Consider the following 18,273-nt stretch of genomic DNA (forward strand, 5'->3'; position numbering starts at 1 on the left):
AGACATCGATGTAGAGTATTATGTCACAAAAGGACTGACGAGTTTATCTTAACACTGGAGCATGAGGATTGAGATACCAGGGTGGTTCAGTAAACAGTTATGGGAACTGTAATTAATCGAGGATGAATATTAAAAGCATGAACAGACATGACATAAACGTCCCCCTGGAGACAGCTGGGTAAGACATCGAAGCAGAGATTATCTCACAAAGGGACTGACAGGTCCATCCTAGCGCTGGAGTGCGAGGATTGAGATACCGAGGTGGAGAGTCCCCCTGTAGGGTGGTTAGAGAATTGCAACAGTCCGACTGTTTTATTCTACTGCATTTTTATGTCTTTCTTTTCATTGTAAAGCACACTGAATTGCTTCTATGTATGAATTGTAATATAAAATGAACTTGTTTGCTTGCTTGCTTACACGACGGGAATGACTGGAGTATCTTGCTTGTCTGGGTGAAGGATGTCTTTAAGCTGACAGCACCTTTTCTCACTATGACAGTGTTCATCAATCTAGCAAGAGGGCAATCTATTGAATAGTGTCCCACTCTCAGAAAGCTATTGGCTTTGGCTTTCACCTGGAATTGTTTATGTCTAAGAAAAATAAAATTTTGTATCCAGGTGATAAAGTTCAAAATAAAATTACATTTATTTTACTAAAATAAGGATTACAACACAAATAGGATAAAATCTAAACTTTTTGAGGTACCGTCTCAATAGAAAATATTTTGTATTCATTATAAAATGCCCACATATATAGCAATACATTTAAGAGATGCCTTGAAGGTCCTATGGGGTCGGGTCCTGACTGTGGCGCCTAGGCAGGACCTGACAACCACTAGCATAAACACAAGCAAAAACAACCAGTAGATATTAGTAGTTATTGTTTCAAGTTAATGTCTCAAATAAGCTTTGTCTACAAAATGTATGTGTGTGCCTGAAATATTCCCCATTAAAACTTTCTTGCCAATCCATCTATCAGTTTTGAATTGACTTGTAATGTCCCGCTTTAAACACTGACAGCCTAAACCCCCCCTGGACTAGTCATGTCTCCTTGTACAGAAATACAAGGAGACATGTCGTGTTATCTTTTAGAAGCAGGACGCTACAAAGTGCCCCTTTAAAGTACATCTACTGAAAATATTTTTTGGTCAATATAACTTCACCAGCCACATCATGTCCGTGATGGTCAAAATGTGTTACATTTGTAAACATATGAATCAACATATTGGGGTATTAAAAAGAAAATGACTGACTGGTCGTCAGTCATTTGACAGGTCATGCAGTACTGGCACCTCTCCAGAACACGTGAGTGTTGGAATCATATGAACCTCCACCTGAGAGAGCTGTAATGAATTTGACTGAACCTTCTGTTGCCCCTAGATTGTATTTGTTTTGTTTTTGACACCAACAAGATAATGCTTTGCTACCATATCATGAGACATCTTGACCATCTATTGAGACAAACCTTTGGATTGTAAATGAGGTGATACTGTAGGTGAGCTAGATAGGAGGACCTGTTCTTCCAGACATTCATCACCGACATTCATCACCGACATTCATCACCGACATTCATCACCGACATTCATCACCGACATTCATCACCGACATTCATCACCGACATTCATCACCGACATTCATCACTCATCACATAACTCAGTGTTTTTTCTTAACCGTGGACACTAACTCTCCTGACTCATTTGTTTCAATAGTTTTTGTAGTTATTTTATAAGACACAAGAGAGAATTGTGACTGAATCACCGGGCCACGGGTGGCTACACATACTAGACCTGATGTTTCTGTAAAATAGTATCGTCTTGAGGCAGGATTAATATGTGTAACTTTAAACAGTGTTAACTATGATTTTATCAATAGGAAAGATAGAAGAGAAAACAGGAAGGACAGTGAGAGGTCAGTGTGTCCAGCAGGAAGTAACCACACCAACACAACATGTTCACTGGGACTGCAACATTAATCACTAGACCACCACAGACAAACCAAACATCTGACAAAAAACATATAGAAGAGGATTTCACAAGTCTGAGTTAGCATTTTTATACAGCTCTCACTTTAAAAGGATAAGCGATTTCTCATATGTTAAAGGGGTAATCGGGGAATTTTCCACAACACTCTGTTGTTTTGATTACCAACATGATGGAGGGGTTTTCTGGGCCACCCAAGGCTGCTGAGGAGATGACAGATCATATTAATGACTGGACTGACTGGAATGGTTTTAAGGACACGAAAGCAACGTGTTTAATGCCATTTGATTAATTAATTCCAGTTATTACTTAAGAGCCCCACGACTGAGATACCATCCACTACCTGAGAACACTGGAGGCGTGGCTTAGTAGAGGTATGTACTGAAGGCGTGGCTTAGTAGAGGTATGTACTGGAGGCGTGGCTTAGTAGAGGTATGTACTGAAGGCGTGGCTTAGTAGAGGTATGTACTGGAGGTGTGGCTTAGTAGAGGTATGTACTGGAGGTGTGGCTTAGTAGAGGTATGTACTGGAGGTGTGGCTTAGTAGTCGTACAGCTTTCAGAAAGTTCATTCACAATGAACACAGAATGTTCATCTTACTCAAGTGTACACATTACTTGGGAGCCTATGAAAATACTAACTTTGTGATAAATCTCACTTACAATATGTAAATATTAATGTTATATTTTTATCCTTTATTTACCCTGGGTTAGCAGTGTTTTTTGTTCACATCCGTTTATAGATGGTTACCTTACTTCATCAAAAACATAGGCTTGTTTTAAACTAATGTTTGTAAACAGAAATCATAAAAATCACCCAAAGGTTTGTATGAATTGAAGAGTCCCTTTTCCTCAGCTTCAGTACTTTAGATGTTAACCTATAACGGTTTAAGGGCATTTGAATTCCAGATTGCACCTTTAATGAATACATGTCAAAATATCAATCACCAATAAATCAATACAACAGTTACATCCCATTAAAACCATCTTCAGTCAGGAAGATGTGACAAGGAAAAAACAATCCGACATAACGGGGAAACTGCACACCCAGCCCTAAAGAGGTCGATAAACAGCAAGCTGACTCTTCCCCAGTTTCACTGTTCAGCGGGATATTAGCCCTTATTACATATACTGAGGCTGCCAATAAAAGCCCAACCTGGATTACAATCTGGTACTGATCAGTACATTAGATGGTGAGAAAAACCCCAATGAGCAAGGCGCACAGCATATAAAGGGAACCAAACACACCCTGGCCTTTACCAAAAATGGAATCATCTTCAGTGGTAAAGGGAGTTGATTCCTCAGTGGTAGTTGGGGGCGTGGCTGTATGACAAATGAAACTGCTGTCACCATCTACACCACCGTAGAGAAACACAAAGCCTGGGGGGTCCTTTCTGATGTGGGAGGTGATCCAAGACTGGTACTGGGACACTCTGGCGTAGACTCCTGGGTAATTGGGACGAGCACAGCCATTACCCCAACTAACAATCCCAGGCTGGACCCAGACAGCGAACTGCTCCATCACCATCGGACCTCCTGAGTCACCCTGAGAAGAGACCATGGGAAGGGTTTTTAATCAACTAAGAAAGGAAGCGGGCTGGAGCAGGGCCAAGTTTTGGTCTTTTGGTCAGCTTTTGGTCATTGGGGAGAATTACATTGAATTACACTGTCTCTCCTTCTACCAAGTGATTTCTTGTTTTTTCACTGTGCAACATCTTCCTCAAAATGTTAGTGGGCTTTATACATTTCTAAAAATGGCGCCACAGACTTAGGAAATTCACTTAAAAAAATATATATTTTCTGGATAACTGAGCAAGGATGGAACATTGACTTTAACCACTGATATAAATCCATTATATTACTATGTATTCAATCCAAAATGATTTAGAACATTTAGAAAAGCTGGGGACAGGATTCCTGCAAAATAGATTAGCAGGTGAAGTTGGGATATGAGAAAAAAATATATATATATATTATTTGAATATTCTATTGAATGTCAACACACTCCAACCCAGAACCCCCATATACTGACTTTACCTGACAGGTGTCCTTGCCTCCTTGCAGAAAACCAGCACAAAGCATGTTGTCAGTGATACGTCCCCCATACAGGCAGTCACACTCTCTGTTCCCCACAACGGGAACCTCCACTTCTTGGAGAGTCCCAGGGGGAGGGAGGGACACTGTAAGACACATGAAGACTAATGATGGGAGATTTAAGAAGGACATATGTTGATGACCTGTTTATTACCACCACTTGAATATTACAACTGGTGATACTGTTTGAGATCTCATCAACATCCACCACAGGGGATCATTACTGTGTCCTCACCTCCTTCATTGATATTGCCCCAGCCAGTCAACCAGACATCAGCACCATTGTTAACAGCACTGCCACTGGCTGCCAGACAGACGGGTCGGATGAAGTCTGTGAAGGTGACAGGTGAGGAGAGTCTGAGCAGAGCGATGTCGTTGTCGTATGGGGTTCCATTGTATTCCGGATTTATAACAACCAAATCCACACTAAAAGACTCTGAGTTGGTGTTATTTCCCTCCTGGGTACGCAGGCCGAGCACAACGGTCCATATGCTTGGATCCGAGCTTTGTTGGAATGAAAATGGAACATTTGGGAAATTAGAAATTATCATAGTGCAAAAAAACTAAAGATTAACATGAAAGAGTAGACAATTACATTTACAAAAACATATTTCAAGCAAGTTCAGGGAAGTTACAAAAAAAGAGTACAACGTTCATGTTGTTTCTATCTCAGGTTAACTTACCTGGAGAAGCAGTGGGCTGCAGTCAACACCCACTTACTGTTGATGAGGGACCCACCACAGACGTGAAAGCCATTTTGTTGAAGGCTTGCCTGCCAGGGCCAACTTCCTGGAGGGGCATCCTGACCTCCCACTATCCTGGGGTTGAGTGGAGCGATGCCACATACTGACATACAACAATATAAATTAAACAGTGATTATCATGCCAATGTATTTCATTCCAGAAATATATAATATCCCCTTAAACTCCAAGCAGAGACAAATATTCACATTTCGCTGATTGACGTCTGAGACAGGAAAGCTATACTTTAGTATTGTATTTAAATTGAACTTTATTAACTCAACTTTCCTACACCACTATCTTGTCCCCTAGCCAGGAAATCCCCCCCTATTAGCCTTCAAGACTAATATCTGATCTATGCTTTGTTCCTGGTCTGTGTATCACATGATGGTTTCAGTCTATTACTATTCAGTCAGAATGGATTGAAATCACGTGTTGGGTGTGATACAAACTCACTAGATGCAGATGAGTTGTTTTGACCAACAGCTGTGGTCACCAAACCTTTTGAGAGAATAACGAGGGAATCAAGGTCAGCAAAATGATATGTAAAATGTGAAAATTATCATACAAAACATACAAAGTACTTACTCATCATCAACAAAAGCATAATTTCATTGTGCATTCTCAGATCCTTGTCCACAGAAATCTAGAAACAAACATTGATTAACCCCATCATCGTCTTCAAAGCTTCACATTCACATTTTACATTTTGTATTTCACAAACAGAAATGTAAGACAGTCTCACCTGATTCTGTGCCTCACTGTGCCTCTGGTGATGTTCTGTTAGGCTGTCACTTCACACAAACGTGCATGAACTAAATACTCCGGAGGCAGGTGGATGAGGAGGAATGTGGGTATGGGATGGACTGGTGATAGCAGTACTTCTGAAGGTGTGGCAAGTGCACTTAAACAATACATTTTTTTGTAAGAATAGATCACCTGTTCCTTAGAATTCTCTCTTTGAACGATAAGGTTTGGCACCCGATGTACATCAATAGCATTACAAAATAATATCCAGTACCAGTCAGATGTTAGGACACGCTCATGTGGGTTAGGGGTTATCTGCTGCTACATAATGTTTAACAACAGTAGTGGGCCAAGTTTTAGGGAAAGTAGAAGGACTTTAATTGCCTGGTCTGTGGGTTTTTGTTTTTCATTTTTCCCCGTCGAAGATTTCAGTTGGTTTTTCAATTGAATTGTTCACATTATAGGTCACATTAAAAGGGGGAAAAGTTCTGACATGATTTATCTTTGTCTCATTCTTTTACATCACAAAAACCTGGCATTTTCACAAGTGTGTGTAGACTTTTTATATACATTGTATGTATATAAACCAAAATATACAGTTACTATTAATTTTTCTGTCCACTACTACCACTATCCAGTGATTCTGTTGAGTTAATTTTACTGTAGCATCTCGCCATGGCAAAATCTTTCCCACTACACCAAGAAAATACATAAATAATCAAAAGGATTTGTTTGACAAATAATTTCTACAGTAAAGATTTTGATCTTTAATATATTTCGTTCATCGAGATCCAATTTGTGATTTAAGTGTTTGAGCATTGTATATATATTAAATATATCGACATGACAAATATTTTATTGTATTTAATTTGTGTTTATAATACCCAGTGTTATTTGAGCATTTCAAGAGCAAATTCAGTAAATCTTAAACAAACAAGGGCCAGCTCACTATTCTACAGCATTTATACTTTATGCTGATACTGTACATTGGCTATCCATTCTATTTCTTTCATCAGGTCATTGCAAATAAAGCATAAATTGTTTCAAAGCTGTCAAAGAAAATTGTTAAACCATATGCAACATGTATTTGGAAAATGTATATTAAGATAAAATAAACAGTGGCCCTCATTCATGAAACGTGCATACGATCAAATTTAATCTTAAAATGATCATTTAACAATCATTTAACCAACAGAGCTGGTATTCGTCAATATTGTCTTTGTCGTATCCTTACGATCAAACTCACGTGTGTTCGGAGACCAAAACCAACGTCAAAAACCAACATCATGCTTGATTCACCTTAAGACCATCATTATCACGAGAAACAACAATCATGCCAGCTTCAGTAACAACAACCACAATAATAATAATAGGTAATATAAAATAAGATGACAAGGAATATAACACATACAAATGTACCAGAATATTAAATATTGTATCAAAACCGTAGGCTATTACAGTATAATTTATTTATTTCACTTTATTCCGCATTTTCTCTCTTATTTCTGTTGTTCATGTGTATGTAATGCGCTAGACAAATCACCTTGCTTTGCCGAAGTCAGTCAGGCAAGGCCGGCGTCAGGGTGACATGACAGAGTGCATTTTGTATAAATGAGGGGTCACGTCCAATCCAGTTTTGAAACGTACAGTGGTGCTCATAAGTTAGCATACACTGGCAGAAATTGTGACGTTTTGGCATTTATTTAAAAAATATGACCGATCATGCATAAATTAATATTTTATTTAAGGATCATATGAAGCCATTTATTATCACAAAGTTATTTGGCTCCTTTTTAAATCACAATAACAGAAATCACCCAAATGGCCCTGATCAAAAGTTTACATACCCTTGAATGTTTCGCCTTTACAGACACACTGTATATATAGTCAATTAGTTGGTTTGCTCTCACATGGATGCACTGAGCAGGCTAGATACTGAGCCACAGGGAGCAGAAAATAACTGTAAAAAGACCTGCGTAACAAGTTAATGGAACTTTATAAAGATGGAAAAGGATAAAAAAGATATGCAAAGCCTTGCAAATTCCAATAAGTACTGTTCAATCACTTATTAAGAAGTGGAAAATTCAGGAACTCTTGATACCAAGTCAAGATCAGGGAGACCAAGAAAGATTTCAGCCAAAACTGCCAGAAGAATTGTTCGGGATACAAATAAAAACCCACAGGTAACCTCAGGAGAGGCACAGGCTGCTCTGGAAGACGTTGTGGTTGTTTCAAAGAGCATAATACGACGATACTTCAACAAATATGATGGTCGAGTTGCCAAAAATAAGCTTTTACTACGCCAGTGCCACAAAAAAGCCTGGTTACAATATGCCTGACATGTAATTTGGAGTGATGAGACCAAAATTGACATTTATGGTCACAACCATAAGTGCTATGTTTGGAGAGGGGTCATCAAGGCCTATAGTGATCAGAATACCATCCCCACTGTGAAGCATGGTGTTTTGGGGGTGTGTGAGCTCTAAAGGCATGGGGAATCTTGTGAAAATTGATGGCAAGATAAATGCAGCATGTTATCAGAAAATACTGGCAGACAATATGCATTCCTCTGCACGAAAGCTGTGCATGGAATGCTCTTGGACTTTCCAGCACAATAATGACCCTAAGCACAAGGACAAGTTGACCCTCCAGTGGTTACAGCAGAAATGAGTGAAGGTTCTGGAGTGACCATCAGTCTCCTGACCTTAATATCATCGAACCACTCTGGGGAGATCTCAAATGAGCGGTTCATGCAAGATGACCAAAGACTTTGCATGACCCGGAGGCATTTTGCCAAAAGGAATGGGCAGCTATACCAGCTGCAAGAATTTGGGGCCTCATAGACAACTATTACAAAAGACTACACACTGTCATTGATACTAAAGGGGGCAATACACAGTATTAAGAACTACGGGTAATTTAATGCTAATTAAAAACTCATGTTTTCTTTACAAATGGTACATATATTACCAATTCTCCAAGGGTATGCAAACTTATGAGCACAACTGTATATACGCATGTAAAGCCGACCGAAACGCGCTGATCGTAACGTGTTGACTATGATGATCGGACCGGGTCACATTCATAGACAATCGGCTATGTGTGTGGAGAAAACAAAGTGAGGGGGCACGACTTTCTACCTGAGAGGCCAATGCCCCCTTTTGCCCCCCCATGGAAACGGGCCTGCACTCAGGGCATGTCGACATGCCTGGAGATCATAAATGGACATTATAATTTGGCTGGGACTTGATTAGCTAACAGGTCTTAAATTGACTAGTGAGAGGATAAATAAACCAGTGGTTCTGGGTCAAGCAGTTACCCTAATGATGGCATAACATGCTCTTTTAATGGACTTCGGCTCTGAGACGCCAGAGCAGCAGGTGGCGCCGGAGATGGACATGGCATCAGAGCAGGACTTGGTGCTGGGACAGCAGGTGGTGCTGGGACAGCAGGTGGTGCCAGGAGAGCAGGTGGTGCCAGGACAGCAGGTGGGGGTTCCGCCTTAGGAAGCAGGACAAGGCAAAGGGATGGAGGGAGGAAGCTCCACCCCCGAATCAAGACGGGACGCGGGAGGAGGAGGATGCTCTGCCACCATACCTGCACAGGGCACCGGAATGAAGGGACGCACCGCCCCCGAATACGGGGTGCCGGAGAAGGAGTCCAGGAGTAGAAAGCATAGGGAGAGCTTGAGGCCAGGGAGAGCTTGAGGCCAGGGGAGCTGGAGGCGCCAGGGGAGCAGGAGGCGCCAGGTGAGCAGGAGGACGCTTTGCCCCTGAGTCGGTTCGGGGCACCGGAGCAGAAAGAGGCTAAGCCAAAGATTTGTGGGTGTTCTCTGAACAATTTCAAAGTGGTTGGATGTTTCTAAGCCACATGGTTAAAGATCTATTGAATACATAACTTTGAGGCATGTAAATCGTTGACGGTCCCTAACCATAAGCAGACTGCTGTATACGTCGTTCGATACGCCGCGTTACAGTGTGGCTGAGTTTGGGAAAACAGGACCTGATGGTTTGAATAAACCTTGAATGTCCAATATCAAACCAACTTTACCTCGGTGGTGGGTCATATGTATGTAAGGACAGGTGCAGCGCGTTTCTCGTTTCCACGGCTTTATCTGCGATAACATCGGACAGGGCCCAACAGGCAGGAAATCAATCCAGGACAGACAAGGCCCAACAGCCAGGACAGACAGGAAATCAATCCAGGACAGACAAGGCCCAACAGCCCGGACAGACAGGAAATCAATCCAGGACAGACAGGGCCCAACAGGCAGGACAGGCAGGAAATCAATCCAGGACAGACAGGGCCCAACAGCCAGGACAGACAGGAAATCAATCCAGGACAGACAGGGCCCAACAGGCAGGACAGGCAGGAAATCAATCCAGGACAGACAGGGCCCAACAGCCAGGACAGACAGGAAATCAATCCAGGACAGACAGGGCCCAACAGGCAGGACAGGCAGGAAATCAATCCAGGACAGACAGGGCCCAACAAGCAGGAAATCAATCCACCCACATTGCCAGGCATTAACCAAAGAGACACCCACCAACCGCAACCACCCAGCATAACAGTGAAAGTTGACACCAGATGACATCACCCAGAGGCAGCATATATAGTGAGAACAATAATGGGCCCAGAACCGAGCCTTGAGGAACACCAAAGCATTTGGCTTTGACTTGTCAGAGGATATGCCATCCACACTAACAAACTGATATCTTTCAGATAAATAAGATTTAAACCAGGCTAGATCATGTCCATGTAGCCCAATATGGGTTTCCAGTCTCTCTAAGAGAAAGGAGTGATCAATAGTGTCAAAAGCAGCACTAAGATCAAGAAGAAACAGGACGGATGCAGAACCTTTGTCTGAATGAGGGCCAGTAAGGTATAGAATATGGACAACCAATAAATGTTTTGGCCCGAGTTTCACTCCCTCCTAAAACACACCTCATTGACCTTCCACTTAGTCCAGTTCACTTTCACAGTTCTGAGATTAAGACTTGTTTAGCTGGTACTGTTTGGGATTTAAACAAAATGTTACGTTATACCTACCAAACCTGTTTGATTAGCTAACAGGCCACAACCATGCAAAAATAAGGACCATTGAAAGTGTGTGGGAAGACTTCGCACACCAATAACCACAATGTAGGCTATGTTACAGAACAGTGGAAGTTACAGAAGGGACAAATGAATATCACATGGCTGCCTCATATTAATGTTAAACATCACCAATGTCAAAGTGAATTATTACAAACTGAATATTAACCATATGGATGTTACAACCAAATTGTAGCTTCACTCAGTGCCAGCTGTAGCCTTTTCATTTGGGGCCCCCTTACCCCTATTGGATGAGGGCTCCCTAGCAGTCGGAGGCCTCCTAGCGGTCAGGTGCCCTAAGCGACCACTTGTGCTCTGAGTAGACCCTGGCTTCACTGTCCGAATCTATATGGTGTATATTGTACATTCACATTCAGTATATATTGATTGTATAGGTACTATAAAGTCAGAAATGTACATAATTGGGCCTATTCTCATTGATAATGAAGCGGTAGAAGTATGGAGATAAATTTAAAAACTAAATTCCGTATAAAGCTTTTCAACTGAGCGTTTAGTTAAAGTTCTGGCTTCACATCTCAAACAAACTGTAGACATGATAATGGTAAGCAGTCACTAGCCAATAGCTGCAACGATTTAACCAGATAACGATATGAACTCTTCATGCATCCAGCACACCATGCTCCTAATTACTGCAATGAAAGTGAATTATACTTTTCCCCAGGATGTGACAAGTGCAGTAAATGTGCTACTTAATCCTAAACCTTAAATGTCCCTATTTGCACCAGAGAAGAGTTAGAGTTTGAGTGGCTCAAACAGTAGAGGTGCTTGAGGCAGAACACTAGAGTAAGATTTTAAAGCAGAGGTTCCTGGTTTGAGACAGCTATGTCCCATATTAGGAACTCCCAAGCTCCAAGAACAAAGCCCAACCCGAGACCCGGGCACATGACAACAGTGGTAGCTCTGCTGACTGACAAAGAACCTGACAAAACATTCAAAGCCTTTGCATTTCATACAGACAGTTAGGCCCTATTTGAATAGAGAGATGGAAAGCAGTAAGTGAAAAAAGGTCCTGAGTATCTCAGTTGGTAGGGCATGGTCCTTTCAACAGCATAGTTGTTGGATCAACAGGAGCCTGTGTAAACATATACTAATTCACTACTGTAGGTTACTCTGGATAAGGGCAAATACTAGGTAAAATATGAGGTAAAATATCAATATATTACTTAATTGGAATGTGAAGATATAAATACAGACAGACAGAACGGACAACCTGACCAGAATGGAACTAGCGGGTAAACACACCTGTTATAATGCTGCTAATGAATAGAAAAGTAAGGGCAGTGTCTTGCGATCACAGGTGAAAAAAAAAACTAAACTAAACATTTCTAAAGATCTAAAGAAAGCAATTACAGCTGAAGGAAAATAGCTTCAAAAGCTTTGTACAAATACTGATAGATTCAACAAAGAAAACAATGGTCAATATGAACAGCAAGGTCCAGGACCTGAGAAAACAATGCATTCTTCCCAGTGAGAGAGGTTGATGAGCATTAAAAGAACAGCAAAAACTCAGACTACTCATTCGGACACAGCAAGGAAAGACTTAAGTATTGTCTTGATGATGATATTGGACAAAAACACAGCAGAAAAACATGAATATCTACTGTAGAAGGAGAGTAAAGGCAAAATATGGATGGGATCCCAGAGTCTCCAGATTAGACCTGGATAGAATCTGTGAATAAAGTGAAGTAAATAGAGAACAAACTGTAAATGCATTAACTGCTGCAACTCTTTTGCCTTATTGCATAAATGTTCTTTGTTGCATGTAGAAACCAGAGGTGTCCAAACGTAGAAACCAGAGGTGTCCAAACGTAGAAACCAGGGGTGTCCAACTTAGAAACCAGGGGTGTCCAAACGTAGAAACCAGGGGTGTCCAAACGTAGAAACCAGGGGTGTCCAACGTAAGCACAGAAGGTTTCTAAGACGTTCCATGAAAATTCTTCTTTGGTTCTTAGAAATATCAACAGAATGTTCTGAGAACATTGTGGGAATGTTCTTAATATGAGAACCCTTTGGGCATTGACTTTTCAAGAGAGAACCTTCAGTGAACGGTGCTATATCGTTAAGGTTATATCACAATATTTGTAGGTGAATTGAAGGAGTATTATGTAACATATCCCTATGATTACCTTTTGGTTATTAGCAAGCAGGCAAGCTTATTTATATAGCATAATTCATACAAAGTAACATTCCTGGAATTTTACATGAAACGTACAGTGGCATTCAAAGGAATTGAAATATCCTTTTTATTATCCGAAATAGTCTATTATGAGTAATAATTTTTTTATTAAAGTCTGTTATACATTTGTAATTATCTTAGGTAATTCAGCTAAGTTAGCTCAGTTCAGGCATCACTGTATTGTTTATCTACATATATTCTGATTCACAAACACTGACCTGCTAGTACAATTTTCTGTATCCTAACAGAATTCTGGCCATTACAAGAAACATACTTTTAAAATGCCCTTTTCAGATGGGGTAACTTTCAGATGTGCATCAAGAATCAGTATCAAATTTTTTCACTAAGCACATTAAAATGGTGCAATGTTGCTGCCAAACCATATAAAGACATTATATACAATAGGTACCAACCATAATGATAATGTCCCACATTTTTTAAATTATGACAGTGACTTGTTGGAATGTATCTTGACAAAGACGGATTTTGTTGATGTTTTCTTTGAATGGCTATGCAGGTATGAACAAAAAAACTGTGTGTTAAGCAGTACATGACAAGTTCTCAGAAAGATCTGTTGTTACCAGCAGAATATAGATTACAATCATAAAGCCCTTTTTACATCAGCAGCTGACAGAAAGTGCAAGAAAGCAGCACCTCATAGAACAGCCCCGGCAAGGTTGGGCAGTAACAATAAACTAACAAAAGAAGCATGACTCTTCTCTCTTTTTCAACAGACATCAGTCATCTTCATTGTGTTGGGTTTTATACATAATTAAAGCCAGACTCAGTAAGTGCAAAGTAAAATCAATACCTTATGTTTTTATCGCTCAATTTGAAAAAGATTAGCTCTTCATTTTAGATATTCAGTCATTTTTACTGTATCCTGGAAATACAGGAATAATATGATAACATTCTATCGATTAATATGACATTTTTAACTTTTCATGTTTGATTACTTTGATATAGTTCTTTGATACACGGTCAAGAAAGTCAAGGTTGTGACATTTTCTATCCAGCTCAGGTGTTTCGTTCATCAATGAACAGCATTTAAGAAGTTTGACTGAAAAAACAAGCATAAACAACCTGCTGTTAGATGTTCAAATATTTTTTTCTACAAAATGGTATGTGCCTAAGATATTTTGGCCAAAATGATGGTTAAATTAAGAGTGGATTACTATTTTTGCAACAACAAAAAAAACACTAATGTTATTGGGATAACATTTGAGTGACATCTTTCAAAAGCAAAAATACAAACCCGATTCCAAAAAAGTTGGGACACTGTACAATTGTGAATAAAAACAGAATGTAATGATGTGGAAGATTCAAATTACAATATTTTATTCAGAATACAACATAGATGACATATCAAATGTTTAAACTGAGAAAATGTATCACTTTAAGGGAAAAATAAGTTGATTTTAAATTTCATGGCATCAACACATCTCAAAAAAGTTGGGACAAGGCCATGTTTACCACTGTGTGGCATCCCCTCTTCTTTTTATAACAGACTGCAAACGTCTGGGGACTGAGGAGACAAGTTGCTCAAGTTTATGAATAGGAATGTTGTCCCATTCTTGTCTAATACAGGTTGCTCAACTGTCTTAGGTCTTTTTTGTCGCACCTTCCTCTTTATGATGCGCCAAATGTTTTCTATGGGTGAAAGATCTGGACTGCAGGCTGGTCATTTCAGTACCCGGATCCTTCTTCTATGCAGCCATGACATTGTAATTGATGCAGTATGTGGTCTGGCATTGTCATTTTGGAAAATGCAAGGTCTTCCCTGAAAGAGACGACGTCTGGATGGGAACATATGTTGTTCTAGAACTTGGATATAACTGTCAGCATTGATGGGGCCTTTCCAGATGTATAGGCTGCCCATGCCACAAGCACTCATGCAACCCCATACCATCAGAGATGCAGGCTTCTGAACTGAGTGCTGATAACAACTTGGGTTGTCATTGTCTTCTTTAGTCCGTATGACATGGCGTCCCAGTTTTCCAAAATGAACTTCAAATTTTGATTCGTCTGACCACAGAACACTTTTCCACTTTGCCACAGTCCATTTTAAATGATCCTTGGCCCAGAGAAAACGCCTGTGCTTCTGGATCCTGTTTAGATACAGCTTATTTTTGGACCTTTAGAGTTTTAGCCGGCAACGGCGAATGGCACAGTGGATTGTGTTCACCGACAATGTTTTCTGGAAGTATTCCTGAGCCCATGTTGTAATTTCCATTACAGTATCATTCCTGTATGTAATGCAGTGCCGTCTGAGGGCTTGAAGATCACGGCATCCAGTATGGTTTTCCGGCCTTGACCCTTACGCACAGAGATTGTTCCAGATTCTCTGAGTCTTTGGATGATATTATGCACTGTAGATGATGATAACTTCAAACTCTTTGCAATTTTTCTCGGAGAAACTAATTTCTGATATTGCTCCACTATTTTTTGCTGCAGCATTGGGGGAATTGGTGATCCTCTGCCCATCTTGACTTCTGAGAGACACTGCCACTCTGAGAGGCTCTTTTTATACCCAATCATGTTGCCAATTGACATAATAAGTTGCAAATTGGTCCTCCAGCTGTTCCTTATCTGTACATTTAACTTTTCCGGCCTCTTATTGCTACCTGTCCCAACTTTTTTGGAATGTGTAGCTCTCATGAAATCCAAAATGAGCCAATATTTGGCATGACATTACAAAATGTCTCACTTTCAACATTCGATATGTTATCTATATTCTATTGTGAATTAAATATAAGTTTATGAGATTTGTAAAGTATTCCATTCCTTTTTTACTCACAATTTGTACAGGGTCCCAACTTTTTTGGAATCGGGTTTGTATATCCAGTATTCGTTTCCACTAGTTATCTAGTTGCCATTTATTGCGTCTGCTAGAGCAGTGATATGGCTGATGAAAAACCAGGGTCCTTGGCTCAAAGGCATATGTGTGAGTAGTAAACAGGTTGTTCAATCGAGATGGAGGTAACCCCACCCCATGACCTCAACAAGATCACGAAAACTTAAGCATGTAAAATATGCATACTGCATGGAAAGTATGCATACAGCCACAATGCAGAAGGGGGTATTCCTGTAAACTGGATTCCTCACTTAGTGAAAACTGTCAAACCAGAACCTGAGAAAAAACGAAATCTTATCTTGTGAAAGAGAATAAACACGAAGCTCATCCCCAATCAGACTCAATCCCTTCAACATGGTCTGTTATAATGTAGTTCCAGTATAGTTAATTGACTGTTTCAGAGATTTGAAACTTCAAGGTTTATAACTGAGTATAACATATGGTTGTAAAGCTAATCAAAACACGCAAGTGATTTCAGCTCGCTGGCTCTATTGAATGTACGTTTCTTCTACAGTACTTTTTTGGTAGTAATTCAATGCCAATTAAAACAACTTAAAATTATTGGACCATCTATAATTTTCATTGATTCTTAGAGTACCAGTAGGGCCTAAACACACAGTTTAAGCATAGGATATTATTGAGATGTAAAGGATTGACAGCAGACAAAAATTTACACCAAAGACGAAATGTCCACCAGTCACTTGTGCTGTACAATATCGTGAGAACTAGACCATCTTTTGAGATGTATCTTTAAATTAGAAATGAGCCAAAGTGAGACTGGATAAGGACTTAACAACAATGATCTTTGAGACGTCTATCAAGATCCACTGACAGATCCACCCTCATCCCAACCCATTGTGTGTGTCAACATACCTGCAGTGCATAGTGTGCATACATGAACATCAAGTTTCTGCTGTATCATCATACACATTCCACATTAGTCTGTTCACAATAGCATGTGACATAAATGAAATGGCTGAGCAGGTGTTACAAAAGGAATCAGGGTTAGAAGGATTAGATGAATAGTACATGGAAATGTTGTGGGTGACATTGTGCCGGCTCGACACTGTAGGAAAGAACCTGCAAAAGTTTCCCATGTGTACAAAACCTGGCAGCAAAGACCTGGCAGCAATGTTTCCAGAACGATACCGTCATATTACAGTAAATAACCGTACCACAAAATTACATATAATAAACAGTATAAATACACAGCAGGGTTTACAGTAAACATGAATTTAATTACAGTAATATTTCCCAAACTACTGTTGTTTAACCCAATTCCCCAGCAAGATAGAGAAAAAGTCTCATTATTGTATATATTCTTCTACCTGTCAGCCATTTCAAACAGATAAAATACTAAAATATCTCTAACCAAATTCAAGCTACTTCAACCAGAGTAACCATAGCAAAAGGATTTTTTCCAACAGCTCCAATGGACAAAACTTTCTGAGACACCAACATGGATTTACTTAAATGTACCTACAGTGGGGAGATACATATATGATACACTGCCGATTTTGCAGATTTTCTGTAATTTTTATCATAGGTACACTTTCAAAAAAAATCCAGAAAATCACATTGTACCCTTTTTAAATAATTAATTTGCATTTTATTGCATGACATAAGTATATAATGACCTAACAATAGGTTACCATATCATTAGTCAGTTAATTCATGCTGAAGCTATGAAACATAGATGAATATCCTCATTCTTTCTAATTCTAACCTAATTGTATAATGTTTTTTGTATAGAACAGATTTTCGAAAGAACAGGTCTGTGTCATAACTTTAAAAAAGCCAAACATAATAAGGTTTGTGTAAAGTTAGTAGATTATGTATATTTATTGGATGTATGATCAAAAGATGTAAATAATACCATACGCCCATGTCAAGGTTTTGCACTGCTTGTTGCCCTCTTTTTGAAATCTTTGTTGTTCAAGAATGGGAATTGCTGATATCAAGAATGGGAACAGTTGATATCTAGAATAGGAATTCCAACTAGTTAAAACATTTGAATAAATGTTCAAATGGCTTTGCATAAATGCACTCCTTATACCAGCTCGTTTTCTCCACAATACCCACCAAAAATATGTGCATCCAAACAATACTGTGCAACCACAAAGTGATGAAAAGACACGTATGTAAAAAAATAACGTGGCATAATGGCATTCCGTGACGCTCTCTACACTCTAAGGCCAACACATGTAGATGGGGTTTGTATCTTACTTATGCTATTAAGTTAATTTCCCATATAACTGGTAAATAAAAATGATATTTAATGGCGCCACATTTTTCTAAAGAATTCCTGATTCCAACTGCCACAATTGATAGTTTTCACGTGATGTCACAAAACAAACTCCTTCCATTACCCTCCATCGACAACTCCACAACTTTTACTAATTATACTTAATAATGCCAGATAGTTGCAGTTCCATTGGATGCGCTACCCGCATTTATAATATTGTATTTGCAATCATATCTACATGTAATCATTGTAATGAATGACATGGTCTGTTTTCGTCTGCACCGATACAACCAACTCAACTTGTCTAGCTATCGTTAGTGAGGCT

The 18,273-nt window shown here is 39.6% G+C and overlaps 2 protein-coding genes across 6 annotated transcripts in view; both read right to left on the reverse strand.

Moving 5' to 3' along the window:
* Nucleotides 1-18,273, reverse strand: part of rnf213b (ring finger protein 213b) — an 88,605-nt gene that overhangs the window by 27,133 nt on the left and 43,199 nt on the right. The gene's annotated exons all lie outside the window — the stretch shown is intronic.
* Nucleotides 1,845-5,657, reverse strand: LOC105008153 (serine protease 33-like). The gene is made up of 7 exons (XM_010867366.4): nt 5,557-5,657; nt 5,400-5,457; nt 5,268-5,312; nt 4,754-4,916; nt 4,306-4,574; nt 4,014-4,156; nt 1,845-3,522 (listed from the first exon to the last, which is right to left on the reverse strand). The coding sequence occupies exons 2-7, from the start codon at nt 5,431-5,433 to the stop codon at nt 3,163-3,165; spliced, it is 1,014 nt and encodes a 337-aa protein (XP_010865668.2). The 5' UTR covers nt 5,434-5,457; nt 5,557-5,657; the 3' UTR covers nt 1,845-3,162.

This window comes from Esox lucius, chromosome 6, assembly GCF_011004845.1.
Source record: "Esox lucius isolate fEsoLuc1 chromosome 6, fEsoLuc1.pri, whole genome shotgun sequence".
NCBI lineage: Eukaryota > Metazoa > Chordata > Actinopteri > Esociformes > Esocidae > Esox > Esox lucius.

Coding starts and splice junctions, on each gene's coding strand:
- LOC105008153 (XM_010867366.4), bottom strand. CDS start 5,433: ATGCACAATGAAATTATGCTTTTGTTGATGATGA. Junction 5,313..5,399: donor TATGCTTTTGTTGATGATGA/GTAAGTACTTTG, acceptor TTCTCTCAAAAG/GTTTGGTGACCACAGCTGTT. Junction 4,157..4,305: donor GGGCAATATCAATGAAGGAG/GTGAGGACACAG, acceptor TGTGTCTTACAG/TGTCCCTCCCTCCCCCTGGG.